At 42.1% G+C, this 17,488-nt stretch overlaps 1 protein-coding gene across 4 annotated transcripts in view; it reads left to right on the top strand.

Moving 5' to 3' along the window:
* Positions 1-6,852, top strand: part of LOC113679088 (uncharacterized) — a 29,228-nt gene extending 22,376 nt beyond the window's left edge. For 2 of the 4 annotated variants that reach the window (XM_089204453.1, XM_089204451.1), the window contains 11 exons: positions 142-230; positions 349-551; positions 703-814; positions 1,007-1,221; positions 1,639-1,708; positions 1,790-1,862; positions 2,372-2,597; positions 2,709-3,276; positions 3,443-3,590; positions 3,680-3,777; positions 4,221-6,852. In XM_089204453.1, the coding sequence (XP_089060579.1) occupies positions 142-230; positions 349-551; positions 703-814; positions 1,007-1,221; positions 1,639-1,708; positions 1,790-1,862; positions 2,372-2,597; positions 2,709-3,276; positions 3,443-3,590; positions 3,680-3,777; positions 4,221-5,561 (3,143 nt within the window). In that variant the 3' untranslated portion in view covers positions 5,562-6,852. The remainder of the gene's footprint in view (positions 1-141; positions 231-348; positions 552-702; positions 815-1,006; positions 1,222-1,638; positions 1,709-1,789; positions 1,863-2,371; positions 2,598-2,708; positions 3,277-3,442; positions 3,591-3,679; positions 3,778-4,220) is intronic. The other 2 variants (XM_089204449.1, XM_089204452.1) reach the window with 1 other exon arrangement.
* Positions 6,853-17,488: the final 10,636 nt, after the last annotated feature.

The raw sequence follows: 17,488 nt of genomic DNA, 5'->3' as shown, positions 1-17,488 counted from the left end.
ATTATCCTTCAGTTGGTGTGTTTTCATTTTAGATTCTCATCTACTTGACAGAGATTTGGCGTTTTGATCACTCGTCGGAGACATAATGTCCACTTCAACAGACATGATTTAATTGTATTTATTATTTTTTTTTCCATTCAGTTGGCTTTAACGGGACCGACTGCGAGGAAGAAGCGAAATGCCCATATTCGTATTGTAAAAAAACATTTGTACCAGGAGGGACTTGTAACGTAAGCTTATCAAATGGATTCAAAACAAAATTGCAGAAGTTTGAATTTTTTTGTTCTTAACTTTTTCTTGTATAGCCATTCTTCGTAGTAATGTCTTACACTTTTTGTTTTAATTCAGGAAAGTTGCAACACTCACTCTTGCAACTGGGACGGGACTCTTTGTTCACTTGGAATACAACCATGGAAGAATTGCTCTGTAACAACAGCAAGTGGAGAATTTTGCTTCAAAGTGTTCCAAAATGGAAAATGCAACACGCATTGCAACAAAGCTGAATGCCTTTTTGATGGATTTGATTGCAATGCACCCAAGGAAGAATGCAGGTATTTACGAAATATTGCGATTGCAAAACTGATGCAAAATAGCTAATTCTTAAATTAAGTTCAGGAGTCAGAAAAAAAAAAACGATCACGTTGCAAAAGAAGCTTATTTTTTGCTTCCTTACGTACTATTTTGTATTTGTTTGCATTACAGCAATGATGATTATTGCAAGTCACGCTTTGAGAATGCAATATGCGACACGGTGTGCAACAATGAAGCTTGTTTGAAAGATGGCCTGGACTGCGAGACTGGAAAACCGGAACCGGTGGGCGAAATCACTAATAGCTGTTTCTGCAGAATAATCAGACAGTCGTTATTGTGATAAAATTAGTACCTTGGTTCTCCACGTGAATAATATCGAGTTTCAGTCAAAAGTAGGCTTTTGACGTTTACCTATTCGTGAAACGAATTGAAGTTATAAAAATTTGTTGAAAAAAACCTTTTCTCTCTCTTAAAGGGCGAAGGGACGCTTATACTAGTGTTGAGGGTGCCTCCAGAAGTTTTCCGCAATGGCTCAAGAATATTTATGAGAGAACTTTCTGCGGTTTTGAACACCATTGCGTTTATCAAGAGACAAGGCAACGAGGAAATGATCTTTTCCTTTGATCTTAAAACGCGTAAACGTCGCCAAGTTGTTCATCTGCGTGTTGTTCGAGCGGCAGACGGAACAGGGTAAGGAAAACTATTCTTTTTTTCTTTTATTGCGGATGATGCGTGCAGGAGGCGTTTTCACTCTGAGTGCTTCGATCTGGCGTGCCGTGGAACAAACACGTAGACTTATCTTTTGTTTCTGTTTATATTCCTGCCCGCCATATAAACCATTACAACATGCCCTTTTGTGTAATGTGTTTTGTAAAAGATAGTCGAAACTTCTGTGGACAGATGTTCTCGTTACAAGAGAGAATCAGTGTCTGCTACCGTAAGTATCTTTTTACATGACTTACCCCATGGCCGGACTATTGCTGTATATTTTCTTGATCGAAATTTCAACCGTTCAATGCTCCAGTTCTTTACCATACAACTGAACTGACTTCTTCCCGCCTTGAATTCTGTTGACGTCACTGACTTCCCTCTCTCTTGTCTCTAAAGGACGAAAGTGCACGTACAGCTTGACCAACGAGGTTGTTCAGGACCAGCGTGTATCTCCACAGCCAGCGAAGTAAGTCTTTTATTTTTTTTGTCTAAGGTTGTTCTTGGTTCCCTATCAGTGCTAACCTTGTCCTGTTTTATGCGATTTTAGGCGGCCCGCTACCTAGGTGCGTTAAAGTCGTCTAATAAGCTGGATCTACCCTATCCTGTGTACAGAGTGGAAGGTTGGAACTCTTGTGTTCTTTTGTTATAACTGTTATCATGATTATGATTATCGTTATCATTACCATTATCGTCAATATTATTATTATTATTATTATTATCATTTTTACTACTACTATTATTGTTTTTGTTGTTGTTATTAGTGTTTGTTTGAGGGCTCTGCCATCTTATTAGTGTCTCGGGTTATCAGCCGTGATCGAGTCAAGATTTGTTTAATACTAAGGGCCTGTTCCACATGTGCCAAGGATTCCCTAGTGGTAGTAGTTCCAATTATCTTCACATAGTTTTAGCCGTGCATTTAGCTTTTCGTTTTTACAGGACGTCTCATTTTGAGCGAAACAGAAAGCGAGAGATAATTGTAAACTGATGGCGCCTCTTAAAGGTTCATACGTCACGCTTTGAATGTTGCGTGGCGACTCACGGAAACTTACCGGTTTACACTTACGTACTGCATGCGTTTATCTGACGCAGTGTCATTGTTTTAAATGTTTCTTTTTCGTGTTTTATTTAGTGGAGGACACCTCTCCAACTCCATCACCGCCTGTTTCTGGAACTAAGCTGTCACCACTTTACATAGCCATTCTGTGTGTAGTTATCCCACTGCTCCTTGTGGGAGGGTTGTTGGGTGGCAAGAAAGTATACGCCAAGCTATGGGTACCAGAGGGCTTTCCTATATACCGGTCCCGGCGCCAGCCGTCTACCAGACGTGATCCTGTAGGGCAAGAAGTCTCCATGAGGTGAGTATATTAGGTGATCATAAGATGATCTCTAGGATCAAGAAAGTAAAGCTTGTTAGGGGAAATGATGAAGTGGAAATTCATTTTGATTTTGCTGTTTTCCTTTCACGGAAGATCGATGAGCAAGAGTTCGTCAGAAATTGATGAAGAGGGTGCATGCGCCGACGGCGAGAGCAGCCGTTCAGACTTGACTCCTCCCAGAGAATCTAAACGCGTTAAGCTGGACAACGGTGAAGACTCGCGAAAGTGGACCACACTTCATAAGCAAGCGGCGGACGTAACTGTGCGCAACTGCGCGTTGGCTTTGACTCCTCCTCAGGAGGGAAGCGGCGAAAGAGGGGTACCGGGCGTAGACGTGGATGCTAGAGGCCCAGGTGGAATGACAGCCCTTCACTTGGCATCCTGCCGTGGAACTTACGGTGATGGCAGCAGCCTTGATGATGACAAAGACAGTGATGACAGTGGAGGGGCCATGGTGTCGGATCTACTGTCCCTTGGGGCAAACTATGTTTCCAAGACGGACCTGGAAGAGACGCCGCTTCATCTTGCTGCCCGGCACTCAAGGGCGGATGTGGCTAAACGTCTGTTGGACTACGGAGCAGATGCGAACGCACGTGACCGTCTCAACCGCACGCCCCTCCATTTGGCCATCGGAGCTGATGCACAAGGTGTCTTCCAGGTAAATAACACTTAGTATTCGCCTTGATTTAGGAAAGCAAATGTTATCCAACAAAATTCCATTCATCATCATCTAGCATTCCCGCGATGTTTCCTATTCCAAATTGATTAAATTTTTTTCTTTTTCTCTGATATCTCTGACCGACTTCATTTCTCCGTGCATTCAGATCTTGTTAAGGAATCGTGCCACAGACCTCGAAGCCCGAATGGACGACGGTACCACTCCGCTTATCCTTGCCGCAAGACACGACCTTCCAGACCTGGTGCGGCACCTCATCAAAGCCGGAGTGAAGGTTAACAGTGCTGACAATCAAGGTGAATTCCTCACCCCCATTTTCTGTTTCTGAAATAGGATAGATTTAAACATTCGTATCAAATTCTGACAGCTTGAATGTTTCTCATAGGAAAAACGGCTTTGCATTGGGCTGCGTCAGTGAACAGCCTGGATGTCACCAAAGAGTTGTTAAGAAATGGCGCTAAGAAAGACGCGCAGGACGAAAAGGTTAGTTGAATTCACATCTATTTTTCATGTGAGCTTGGTTCGCAGGAAGCAGAGGAGTTTTATTTGACTGCATATCTAGTCAAATTCACCGGACATTTGCAAAGCAAATTGATCGTTGAAGTCGACGATACATGCGGTCATTTTATGTGGTTGTTGAAATCCTATGCGCAAGGTATTGTGGGTTTTTCACCATTGGCCCATCGTGGCTTGCAGGGAAAGCTATTCTCGCTGACCGTGCCTGTATGGAAAAGGTTCCCTTGTCTTTCGCAGCAGCCAGGGGATGGATTTCAGCGGGTGCGTAACGCGATCGTTGAAGTCGCACTGCAATTGTAGGGTGAATTTAAAAGGAATACAACAGTCAGAGATAACCCTTTTTCTGTTTTGATAATTTTTTTTTTTTGTGACGGTGATTGGTGTTCAAGTGTTTTTCAATCCATTTCTAGGGTCAAACTCCGTTGTTCCTGGGTTGTCGTGAAGGCAGCGTACAGACCGTGAGACATCTCTTGGTGAATTATGCCAACAGGAAAGTTGCCGATTCTATGGACATGACACCTGAAGATATCGCTAAACAAAGACATCATCACGACATTGTCGAATTGCTTACGGATTGGTCACTTGGCTGTAACTCGCCTAAGGCAGTTCCAGCCCCTACTTCACCCCCCGAGGGGCAAAAATCACCCATGGTTAGCATAGCATCTCCTCTGGCAACATCGCCACCAGCTGTCGAAATTCCCAATGGTAGCGCGGCAGCCATGGTACAACAATTCCACGCGGCGCGTCCAAAGGCCACAGGGAGTAGAACGCCTGGATCGAGACCCAGGCCGAGTGCAACCGGAAATAATAATAACAATAATGCAAAGAGGAAGCGCAAGAAGGCGCGGCCTGACGAGGAAGTGCACTCGTCAATGAGTGTCGTCCCAAAGCTTTCATCTCCTGGGTCCGGGCATGTTGTAACGTCCTGCACTGCTGGACAGCAACAGCAGCAGGCGTTTTCGCCAAATTGTGTGCCAATCACGAACGTACTCTCGCCGTTAGGGAGCATTTCTCCCGGCATATCTCCCGGCATATCTCCTGCGGATTCAACTACGCTATCACCTTTTCAAGCTCCAAATTCGTTGGATGCACAACCGCCTTCACCGCTAGAAATATTATCACCCGATGACCTAGCCGGGTTGGAAGAGGTTGACCTTGATTGGGATTTAGTTGGCGCTCTAGATGATCCTACGGATATGTCCATATGCGGGTTTACCATGAACACTTCTTTAGGGCAGGGGGCCGCTATGGACCATACTGTACCCACTACATCAGACTGTCTGTACATGCCCGTCAGGCCATTTGAGGGTCAAAGACTCTACTCGGTGCATAGCACACCGGACTTACCTTGTGTCGGTCTGCAACCTTCCGACTCTCGACCTTTAGTCTTTAACGGAAGAACTTGTCATTCGGCGCAGAAGGCGCCTCCACCGATCTCTCAACAGGCCGCATTTCAGGCCATTGCTAACTCCAACATGTATTCCCACGCCGGTGGCGTTGGCGGATTAGGAAACGGCCAGCCGTTTAGGAAAGACTACCAAAATGACGATTATTCGATGCGCTATCAACAATTGCAACATATGCCGCATCAGCTTGTCTTTCCGGCCGACGAAATGGCTCCTGTACATACACAAGTGCGGTTCATGAATAATTACGACTCGTCGCCGCAAAAGTATTTATCATCTTTCCCGACCCCCTCACCTGATTCGCCGGGAGACTGTTCATCATCGTCATCATCGTCCTCGTGCTAATCAATTGATTTCTGTACTATTCGTGTTTGTTATGATTGGGTTTTTTTAAGATCGCCATGAGAGTCGTCACAATACATACTACGCTCAGTTATTTTCTATTGTATTCTTGGTTTATTAATCGCTAAGCGTATTTATTTATTTGTACAAAAAATGACAGTGTAATTGCCAATAGTCACAAGTCAGTCTGGCTCTATAAGGAATGTCACGCAATGTTTCGTGGGAAGCGGTGCGTGACGCCCCACCACAATTTGTCACGACTCACCCAAAATAAGCTTGGAATTTTCGAGCGAGAATCTTTTTTTTGTTTGTTTGTTTGTTTTGTTTTTTTGTTTGTTTTTTGGTTTTTTTTTTGGCCTACTTGTGTGAGTCGTGGCTTCTTATCGAACTAGATTGACAATGAATACTGCCATTGACACTAAAATAAGTTTTGTCAACGCCACACCTCTGAAGAGAACTTATATTGTGCAACGATGAATAAGTAAGTTTGGTAAAACTGGTGTTTCAGGTTATGCATCATAATGTTACGAATCGTGTCAAGTTATTTATTTATCAGTTAACGTTGTAGTTATTCTATAGTCACTCAACTGTGTTTTGGGTGGCGAACTCGGAAGGTAAACAAATCGAAAATCAAGGCTTCTTAAACATACGATAAAAGGTTTCTAGATTGAACAGTTTTATAGTTCTTAAATTGCAAGAGGTTGTGTCCAGTTGGTTGAATGTTTATCAGATTTTGTAAGATATACGTCAAGGAATGATATTTCGTATGGTATGACCGTAACTGTAATTTTAAACGTGGGAAGGATTGCAGTACATAGATGCACTGCGTATTTGAAGGACAGTCCGCTCGAAGGACGGCGAAAAGTGGTCACTGCTTTAAAAAAGAAAAAAATGCAATTGATTTATAGTCGAATAATTGAATTTCATGTTGGAACAAAACACACAGAGCTATAGAAAAGTTTAATATATTTTTAAGATGTAATTAGGGAGAACGTACCAAACTGTAAATACATTTTTTTTTTGTATATTGAGAACATTTATGCCTCATGTACTCGCCACACTCAGTTGAATCGACACACCTTAAACATTTGAGTTCTTAGTACTGAAGTGAGGGGTTTTTAGGTATGGTTGAGTGACTGTTTTAGCCCGACTAGAAGCTTCGGTAATCCGGTATATTATTTTTATAACTTCTTTTCTGGAAATCATTTAAGTACATACACTATGTAATCAACGATAAAAAATACTATTTTGGGACGGAAAAATAATAATAAACCTTGAATTGCGATAGAAGGCATACAGGTGGTGTATTGTTACGAATTATTTTTAAGATAGGGATGAATCGGTCGGAGTTTACAAACAACCTCATTGCGCGGAGTTATGAAAAGAACTGCGAACTTTGTTTACGCTTTAGGCAGCAGTTGGAAGTTTGCCCGATTTTATTCACGTTAACAGACAATCGACTGGTTATTTTCCGTATGAACAGGTCGCTTAAATTCTCAATGTAATAGAAGGAATTTCCTTTGTTCATCTTGTTTCCCTTATTTCAAGGAAACTCGGTTAGAGACGACTTTGCGAGGTAGGCACCAATTGTTTTTATGGACGCGAAAAACGTTGAAACAGCAAAGTCTGAATTAGGGTACTTTTCAAGAGCATGATTAATCTTCGTGTCAAGCCCTACGTTTTGGCCTGTATGTAAAGGAAGAGACATATTCACAATAGAAGGTGAATGACTTGGTAAATATTGACGGATTGAGTGGCCTCGTGGCGTTAAAACCCGTGGGAAAAATGTATTTTGCACCTTCCCACACACTTCTTTTCTCGTGTTCCTTTGTGCGGGACATCTGGTCCGTAGCCAATCACAGAGCGAGGTGAAGTCGAAACCGTGCAGCACGTGCAGATTGACACTGCTTGTTGTTCGAAAATCGTCGCTTTTTTATTCAAAACACTTGCGGACAGCAGGGATTTACACTGTGTGGTAGACCGCCTGGAATTTAGGTCTTAGTACGCGCACAGTCGAGGGATTTCTTATTGTGCGGAAAGACCTCCTTATTAATGCGGTGAATTAATGACGTTTAACGCATGAGAGGAGGCAAATGGTGCGCAACAAACCGGAACAATTTCTTAGAAAGGGCGTCATAGAATGAGAGCGAGTGTGCTGTTTATCACAAATAGACTTACGGAAGAAGCAGAAAACACTTTAAAATAGGGCCTATGAAACTTACTGGAATCATTGATGGTGCGCGGATTATTATAAGCGCGATTAATGTCATAATGTAATCTTCGTCGTATTTTGTTTGTGAATGACAACTCGCGACTCTCTTAATTGTGACCTGGCAGATGTTTATTGACTATGCTGCCTATTTGTTGACAATTTGAAGCATTTTTCTACATTTTGGGCGATAGAACACGAATAACGAAACCTGCTATTTGAAATAGGAAAGTTTGAGGATCTTTTGTTCGAAGGAGAGAAGCAGAGTACATATACTGGTCACCAAAATACGTTCCGTGCACTCCCGCTTAAGTTATGTTTAATTGTTTGAATAGATGCAGAGTTAATAAACGCTCGAACGATGTCAAACAAAAGGTATCTTTGCAAAACGAATCAAGTATTGACTTGGAAGTACTTCAAGTTGACGCAAATTTCTTAAGTTCCGTTCGATACATTATGAATTGGTCACGAGACTTGAAAAGTTCCTTCCTTTCCATTATGTCGATTGCTGGGCAAGACCAATCTTGAAAACGAAGGCTCGTAATTAGTTAAAACCTCCAACAAAGCTTCTTTGGAAACCACAAACAATGTCGAAATTGTGAAGGGTCAATCAGAACCAGCGAGCGCGGAGATGCAGGATTCTAAGACAGTGTGTCCGGAAGACAATTACGTAATTCTGATTTGTTGAAAGCCCTACGTAAGATTTGATCATCTCATCAATAATCCCCTCCACCCCGTAACACCGTGCGCGCCCCCCTTAATCCTTGATTAAGGGGAGAGCGCACGGTGTTATGGGGGGTGTCTACAAAACGAAGACCGAAGACCGAAGACCGAAGACCGAAGACCGAAGACCGAAGACCGAAGACCGAAGACCGAAGACCGAAGACCGAAGACCGAAGACCGAAAAACGAAGACCGAAAAACGAAGACCGAAAAACGAAGACCCTAATTTTTTTGCCCGAATAAGGCACGGACAGTTAAAAAACTAACCCAAAGCGTTCCTCAGCACAAACCGATGTGAAATTAACAGGGGTCTTCGTTTTGTAGAAAAGCCCCCCTAAATCTACAAAACGAAGACCGAAAAACGAAGACCGAAAAACGAAGACCGAAAAACGAAGACCGAAAAACGAAGACCCTAATTTTTTTGCCCGAATAAGGCACGGACAGTTAAAAAACTAACCCAAAGCGTTCCTCAGCACAAACCGATGTGAAATTAATGTGACGCCAATTGACGCGAAATAACTGCGGCTTTTGTTTTCCGTTTAAAAAGAACCGTGTGGATCTAAAAAGTAAAGACCGTTGCTAAAACTGTTTGCGACTAAACAAATAATTTAAAGCACTAAGGAAGACCGGGAGCGTTATTTGTTCTTATTTGGGTCATAATTGAATGTCTTCATTTGAAAAACTCTTTTTAGTTGGAACTCTTGTTGCTCTCACTTGACTTGTAAATTTCTCACTTTTTAGTCCGGAACCCGAAAAAAGGTAATTTACATTTTACCGGAAGTACAAACTTTCAGAGCAATTAACTGACACAAGCCAAACATTTCTGGAGAATAAAAAAACACAAATGAAACAATTTTTAAAATTTCTAAACAGACAAATACCTTTTCTCTGCAAGCTATTGACGTTAACTTTAGTGCCAACACGTACAACGGAACTTTTTGCCGGCTGATTGCACTCTACAGACATAAAGCTCATGAAATCTAGCCGCTTTTCACCAACCATAAATGATTGACAGTTCTCGCCTTTTTGCGTTTTGCATTTTGGCAAAAGCCTGACTTACCGCCGGCCTGATTATTTCGCTCTTCTTTGGTTGAATTGCGGTCATATCAAAATCTACAAAACGAAGACCGAAAAACGAAGACCCTAATTTTTTTGCCCGAATAAGGCACGGACAGTTAAAAAACTAACCCAAAGCGTTCCTCAGCACAAACCGATGTGAAATTAACAGGGGTCTTCGTTTTGTAGAAAAGCCCCCCTAAATCTACAAAACGAAGACCGAAAAACGAAGACCGAAAAACGAAGACCGAAAAACGAAGACCCTAATTTTTTTGCCCGAATAAGGCACGGACAGTTAAAAAACTAACCCAAAGCGTTCCTCAGCACCAACCGATGTGAAATTAACAGGGGTCTTTGTTTTGTAGAAAAGCCCCCCTAAATCTACAAAACGAAGACCGAAAAACGAAGACCGAAAAACGAAGACCGAAAAACGAAGACCGAAAAACGAAGACCGAAAAACGAAGACCGAAAAACGAAGACCCTAATTTTTTTGCCCGAATAAGGCACGGACAGTTAAAAAACTAACCCAAAGCGTTCCTCAGCACCAACCGATGTGAAATTAACAGGGGTCTTCGTTTTGTAGAAAAGCCCCCCTAAATCTACAAAACGAAGACCGAAAAACGAAGACCGAAAAACGAAGACCCTAATTTTTTTGCCCGAATAAGGCACGGACAGTTAAAAAACGGATATCTGGTTCGAGTGGACGCCAAAGATGAGGGAAACGTACGTTCTGGGGGTTCAAAAGCTGTCCCTGCAAGATGTATACAACCAGAAAGATGTGCCGTGGCCGGAGTTGGAAACCATTGATATTGACGCAGAATTTAGGCCCTTAGGAGATGACATCGTAACCGAACTGGTCGACCGTCATGGCTATTCTAACGAAAGTGCAAAAACATTAGAAAAAGAAGTTCTTTATCTACTGAACCACCCCACTGCCATCCAGAGAAAAGCAAGTCTGCAAACCGAGGGAGTAGTTCAATTTGAAGTTGCAAGTACAGGGGCCAAGAATGGAACAGTGCAGGTCTCTGTTTACAGGGATCATGCAACTTGTGTTTGTGGAAGGTATAAGTATGATAAAATCTGCAAGCACTCCCTAGCTGTAGCCGCCTCCAAAGCAATTCTGACGGAACATCTAAATTTCGTCAGGAGTAAATCAGGTCAAGTTCGTAAAAGAACGGCTCTTGCGGAGCACGATGTCCAAAAAGCAACGGCGGGAAAGAAGGGTGGAAGGAACAAGTATGGCTATCGACCTGCGAGGGGCAAGGCACAGCCAAGCTCGAGTGCATCTGCGCAAACAGGGCCTTTCTACTCCGAGATACACCACAATGAAAATCCATTTGAGTTGGTGTTTCTCGTGGAAAGTGTGAAGAGGTGCAAATCGTGTCATCTCGATTTTTGTCATAGAAAGAAGGTCATTCCGTTCGATTTAATCTTCTCTCACAAAGAGCGATGGATGTATCCTGTCAATGGAGATTGGTCGAATTGCAGGCCATCTCAACGGGAGACAGTCCGATATTATCATGCCTCGATGAAGTGCCTGCTAACAAGATTTCCATACTTCACTGCCGATTACATTAGCATTCCTAGTGACGTCAAAGAAAGTCTTCGAGACTCCCACAAAAGTTATCTTGCAAACGAGTTTGGGCTAACCTTCGATTAAATTTTCCTTTTTATCTAGGGTAGGTCCCACTGTATATGCATCGGGGTTGAGCACATCCGAGCAAACAAAGATCGATTGATAGTTTGCATGTGCATGTTCACTATATTCATAGTAAACATTCCACGGGTAATCTTGTACTTTTTATACGATTGGAATTATACTTTTTATACGAATGTTTTTCTTATAAATAAAGCAAGAATTATCAGCCATACAAACATTTTTCATACAAGCAAACTACTATCCGGTGCACTTGGTGGGGGGGGGGGGGGGGGAGGGGGCAGGTTTGATAGACCCCCAAGGTTTTCTTTAAATTTAGTCGCATTAACATAAATTCACATGGAGTAGAAACCTTTATCTTGCTCTGCAGATGATATAACGACTTTTTGACGGCTTTAAGAGCTTTGTAATTCCTGACATTTCGATGCGAAATATCCAGACGCCTCGGACCCTACGACGTGAATCGTGTAATTATGTGTGTATGTGTGGGGGAGAGGGGGGTTGCACGCCACCCCCTCAGGGTTTTGTAAATGGCGGGAGAAAGGGCTGGATGCGACCCCTCTCAGGTTTTGCAAATTTTGGAAAGGAGATATACTCTATGCTGTTGATGCATTGCTTGCGGAAATTTTGATGCGTCAACTGTTCCCAAAATTCGACATTTTAAACATAATTGCTTTAGTTTCGAACAATAAATTACAAAATTAATCCTTTTTTAGACGCACATTGATTTTGCACTGATGTTTTTTGCCATTTCTCATTGTGAATGCTACTATCTCTAGTAACTTTCCTAGTATTAAGCAGAGTACTGAATATTTCCTACATGCTGTAAAATTACTAGATAATGGGAGGCTTAAGATCAGCTAGAAATTGTGAAATACCTCGTGTTACAAAAATACTTTAATGCTGTACAACTCCTGCACCCCCTAAGCTGGCCTCCTTTGCGATTTAAAACCGCATCAGTCTAGACAACTGATGCACCCCTTTTTGTCGCGCGCGGTTGAAATCGGCAACGTGTAATAGATTCTTCCTTCCCAGGGGTCTGGAAAAGCGGTTTAGCAAGGGTCTTCGTTTTGTAGATTTAGGGGGGCTTTTCTACAAAACGAAGACTCCTGTTAATTTCACATCGGTTAATCAGGCCGGCGGTAAGTCAGGCTTTTGCCAAAATGCAAAACGCAAAAAGGCGAGAACTGTCAATCATTTATGGTTGGTGAAAAGCGGCTAGATTTCATGAGCTTTATGTCTGTAGAGTGCAATCAGCCGGCAAAAAGTTCCGTTGTACGTGTTGGCACTAAAGTTAACGTCAATAGCTTGCAGAGAAAAGGTATTTGTCTGTTTAGAAATTTTACAAATTGTTTCATTTGTGTTTTTTTATTCTCCAGAAATGTTTGGCTTGTGTCAGTTAATTGCTCTGAAAGTTTGTACTTCCGGTAAAATGTAAATTACCTTTTTTCGGGTTCCGGACTAAAAAGTGAGAAATTTACAAGTCAAGTGAGAGCAACAAGAGTTCCAACTAAAAAGAGTTTTTCAAATGAAGACATTCAATTATGACCCAAAGAAGAACAAATAACGCTCCCGGTCTTCCTTAGTGCTTTAAATTATTTGTTTAGTCGCAAACAGTTTTAGCAACGGTCTTTACTTTTTAGATCCACACGGTTCTTTTTAAACGGAAAACAAAAGCCGCAGTTATTTCGCGTCAATTGGCGTCACATTAATTTCACATCGGTTTGTGCTGAGGAACGCTTTGGGTTAGTTTTTTAACTGTCCGTGCCTTATTCGGGCAAAAAAATTAGGGTCTTCGTTTTTCGGTCTTCGTTTTTCGGTCTTCGTTTTTCGGTCTTCGGTCTTCGGTCTTCGGTCTTCGGTCTTCGGTCTTCGGTCTTCGGTCTTCGTTTTGTAGACACCCGTGTTAGGGTGTCATGGGGTGGAGGTTCATTACTTTCTAAGACTTACAAACGGGAGGCAAGAGGGTGGCTTTTTAAAGGGCTGAGCAAAACTTTGCGGAAGGCTAAACTGGCAATTGTTATTTACGATCTAAATCTTCGCTCATACTAAACACGTACCGTATACAATACAGATTTCTTGGGTTCAAAACTTAAGATATTTGAAAAGGAATTAGTGTAGACTTTCCATCAACAATAGTCACACAATTCTATTTCGCCCAAACGAATGACAAAAGCTCTTCTTACCTTGGGGAGGAGGGGAAGGGGGTTCGTTAGGAGGGGGGCTTAATAGAGGGAAAGGGTTTTGGAATGGTTTGACATGCACACCAAGCAGCGATCTTCCTTAAAGAGCGCTTAGTGTCACAGAAATTTCTGCCTTCTTATTTTTCTCTAAAATTTTTTAGTGGAGCGGAATGAAAATATTATAAAAAATCAGGAGTAATGGGCTCCTGAAAAAGCCAATACGCTTTTCCCTTCAATTGTGAGATGGCAGGAACAGCACTCTGGGAACGAAGTTGGGTCGAACTGCTATGTCTCTTCAGAAGGGTTTTACCGTCATTGACCGGAATATTTGATGCTTCGGAGACAAGGTCAGAGAGTGTGAGTGGAAATTCGTGTACGGTTAACCCGGAATTCTAACATGTGCTCTAATGTAAACAATACGTAAACCCCACCTCATTCCTCAGTCAAGTTGGATAGTGGGAAAATAGTTCGTCCAACCGCTTTTGGAGAGATCTCCAAGGGAAGGGGTGGGACGGAGGATTTTAGGGGATCACATGGTTTTCAGCGGCAACGGAGGATGGAGGCGGAAGATTTTGTGGGAGTCACATGGTTTTTAGGGGTAATGAAGGGGGGCGGAGGATTTTGGGGGATCGCATTGTTTTCAGGGGTAACCGAGAGGGGAGCGGAGGATTTTGAGGAATCACACGGTTTTCAGCGGCAACGAAGGGTGGAGGCGGAGGATTTTGTGGGAGTCATGTGGTTTTCAGGGGTAATGGAGAGGGGGGCGGAGGATTTTAGGGGATCATATGGTTTTCAGGGGTAACGGATAGGGGAGGAGAGGGATTTTGGGGGAATCATATGGTTTTCAGGGGTGACGGAGGGGGGTGGAGGATTTTGGTGGAATCACATGGTTTTCAAGGGTAATGGAGGGGGCCGGTAGATTTTGGGGATCACATGGTTTTCAGGGAGGAACGGTCGTCGCTAACAGAGTTTAAAGTGGGGATGGGGATGTTATTGGAATACTACAGAGCATTATGAAGGATTAGGTAAATTTGGTTGCGACAAAACCAAAATCATTCGATCCTCTTCCCTTCATTGGCAATTTTTAGTCAGTTCCGAGAGATATCATTAAGGAAGATTTTCCGCCTTCATAAAACACGAGGAACTGAATAAATTAAAACAGGTCAGTGCAGCAACCGACCATCCATTTCAATTCACCCTGTCACGAGCTCTGAATTATTGTGAAATCATAAGACTATAATGGATTGGAAGTTGTAGCCGAGCTTCCTTAGACTTACTTTATAAATCATGGAATTAAAACAGTCGATAGCGGTCTGAATTTGGTTCAATCTGAGATGAGTATTTTTCTTTGCTGAATTAGAGGCCAGATACTAGTCTTCTCATGCACTGATCTATTAGAAAAATAATGTGATTGATACGCTTTTCAGTTTTAACTCTTTTCCGTAGTATTTTATTCCGTCATAACACAATTCCTAAAAGCCTAGCTCATTCCAGATGTTCAGTTAGTGAAACGAAGCGCGATAGAGCGAGGTTTGGGTCGGGTTGCGTTTTTTACCCGACCCGATTCAAACCTCCCTCGTTTTTTCATCCCTCCGCGACTATTGTGCCGTTTGTTATTTCGCTTCGTCTTACAAACTGAAAACCCAGGCCGAGCAGGTTACTAAAACTTGCAAGTTCATTTAGGTTAAATTTCAACAAATTTAATACTTTCTGCGTCATCTGTCAACTTGCTTTTCTATTCCTGATCTCCGCCTCTTTGCAGAAATGAGTCATTATTTTAATTTACGCAACGGCATCCTCAACCGAAAATGGGACCCCAGCATTCACTCTGAAAAGAAATGGGGGATGCTTAATTAAAAATTCATGAAAGGTAGTCATACATATACATTTCTTTTTTTTGATAGATACAAACTGCCTCCTATGCGGGGCTTTTTGGGTGGCCGAATGCATCGTCTGCGTTTACCCTTTTTCGTATCAAAGCGATAACGGGTGCAATTTTTTTTGTTTGGAAGTTTTAACCCTCGTTCAATTGCATTTCTCCTTCAAACAATCAACTTCCAAAATGTAATTGACTGGTGTTCAAAGTTTACACACATTAGTGACAAAGCTGGTTTATTCAACTTCCTTTAATTTTCCTTTCTCCGAGATCTAATTCTCCATGAAAGAAATTTTGCGTCGTTATTGAGATTATCTCGAGAACCGTTCAATTAACTGAACAAAAGGATACGTGTTTTGTCCTGAGAATAATATCAAAACCCGCGTGGACTACAGCTGTGAAAAACAATACAGTCGGGTGCTTGGAGCGACAGGTGTACTACTTAGCTGATTATCAACTTAGAGATTAAAGGTGAACCACCGTAGCGGATTTTGAAAAGCTGAAATATGGAGCTTAAGCCTTTCATCAGACAGAACTTGAACTCTAAGCTTTTACAAAATTCGTTAGGGCAGTTTATTTCCATCGATAAACTCCATCCTAGTGGTCTGCTGTGTACCTCACATGTCCACCAATGTATCGCGATAGTTTCTTTAGAAACTAAAATTTTACAGCAGGTGTACCAATGCCATGTACCTAATGATGTTAAAGAAGATGATCTAATCAATGTATTTCATCTAGGAAGCCATTTTCTTTTTGTTTGTTCCAAGTTCGTTCTTGCTTGGGAATAGCATGTTGTCTTTTTATATTTCGTGACTTAAAAAAAACAACTTTAGCTACGAGGGTTAATTGTCATTGAAGTTTTTTTTTTTGAGTTGTTAATTGGGCGAATTTATACTAAGCATTGAAAGAAGTTTGTAAGGCAAATTGATTAAGGTTCAAAAATGAGGCCAAAAATAATTGGTCCATGCTTTTAGCTGTGCGCACAAGTCGAGTCATGGATGCACTTGAAGAGCACTCAAGTAGCAAAATTTTGTCCCGGCTGCGCCTCGAGCAACTCTTGCACTTCCCTCGTGCTCTCCAAACTTTCCGGGTGTATCCAATTTTTTTAGTCACAGATCGTGTAACGTACAAGATTGAAAAAGGACAGGTAGTAGGGACCGGTCATTGTCTGGCACCTGGGAGGGGTGAGGGGAAGTTGGAGGATTTTGATTGTTCATGATAAAATTTACCCGATCCCCTCTGTAATATTCTAACACGGCCCCCCCACCCTACCCCCCTCCTCATTGGCAGTTAATTGGAATTCAATTTTCTAAAGTCCCCCTTCATACTCTGTTGGCGACAGCTGATTCCCCCTCAGTTCCTCCGGAAAACCATGTGAAATCCCCCTTAAATAAACTCCTCCGCTCCCCCCCCTTCCACCCCCTCCCCCGGCGATAAATAATTACCGTTCTATTAGCGGAAGTAATTATCGGACGACATTGATAAGAATTCTTTTTTATCTCTGAAAGAAGGGCAAGACTTCTGAAAAGCTTCTTTGACTGATACCTTTGACTGTTGATGAGTTAGTCTTATAAAATTTGTCTTTACTTTGGGATCAGGCATGCAATTTGTTTTGGGACTTTCCTTTTTCTGAATTTTTATTCTTTTTTCTTTTTCGAGAGTAACGGAAACATTCTTTCAGTTGACAAGCCTTTGTAGCATGGACTAAATTGACACTGACGATAATCTACTCCTCGTGCAGATAGTTTGCATTGTTTCGACTCGATTGCGAGCGGCGAAAAATTCGATTACCCGGAGCCGGCGACTGAAAGAAGACTCTAAGGACCTGTTTATATGGAGGTAGGGGACCCCAGGTAGGTGAGGTAACCCACCAAGGTGGGGTAACTCGCCTGTCCATATAATTTCTTATTTTATCTTGATAACGTTTACCCCACCTCCATGTAAACAGGCCCTAAAAGAGTTGTAATAGGAGATCGTAGGGACATGAAAAAATGCTCTCGTTTTCAGCCAATTAGAAGCACGGGAGTTCTTCATGTATATCATTACCTTAGTATCTTGCTCACTGTTAGGATTTTCTTCCTTACGATGGTTAGGTATGCATCTCGTGCTCTTTTAGGGTTCTCTTTCATTGGATTATTACGTTAGTATCTCACGCACTTCTACGATTCTTTTCTTTGGAGTGTTACGTTAGTATCTTGCGCACTTTCAGGATTCTCTTTCATTGGAT

This window comes from Pocillopora damicornis, chromosome 4 (genome assembly GCF_964200805.1).
Source record: "Pocillopora damicornis chromosome 4, jaPocDami1.2, whole genome shotgun sequence".
NCBI lineage: Eukaryota > Metazoa > Cnidaria > Anthozoa > Scleractinia > Pocilloporidae > Pocillopora > Pocillopora damicornis.
This window is presented reverse-complemented; position numbering and strand designations above follow the sequence as displayed.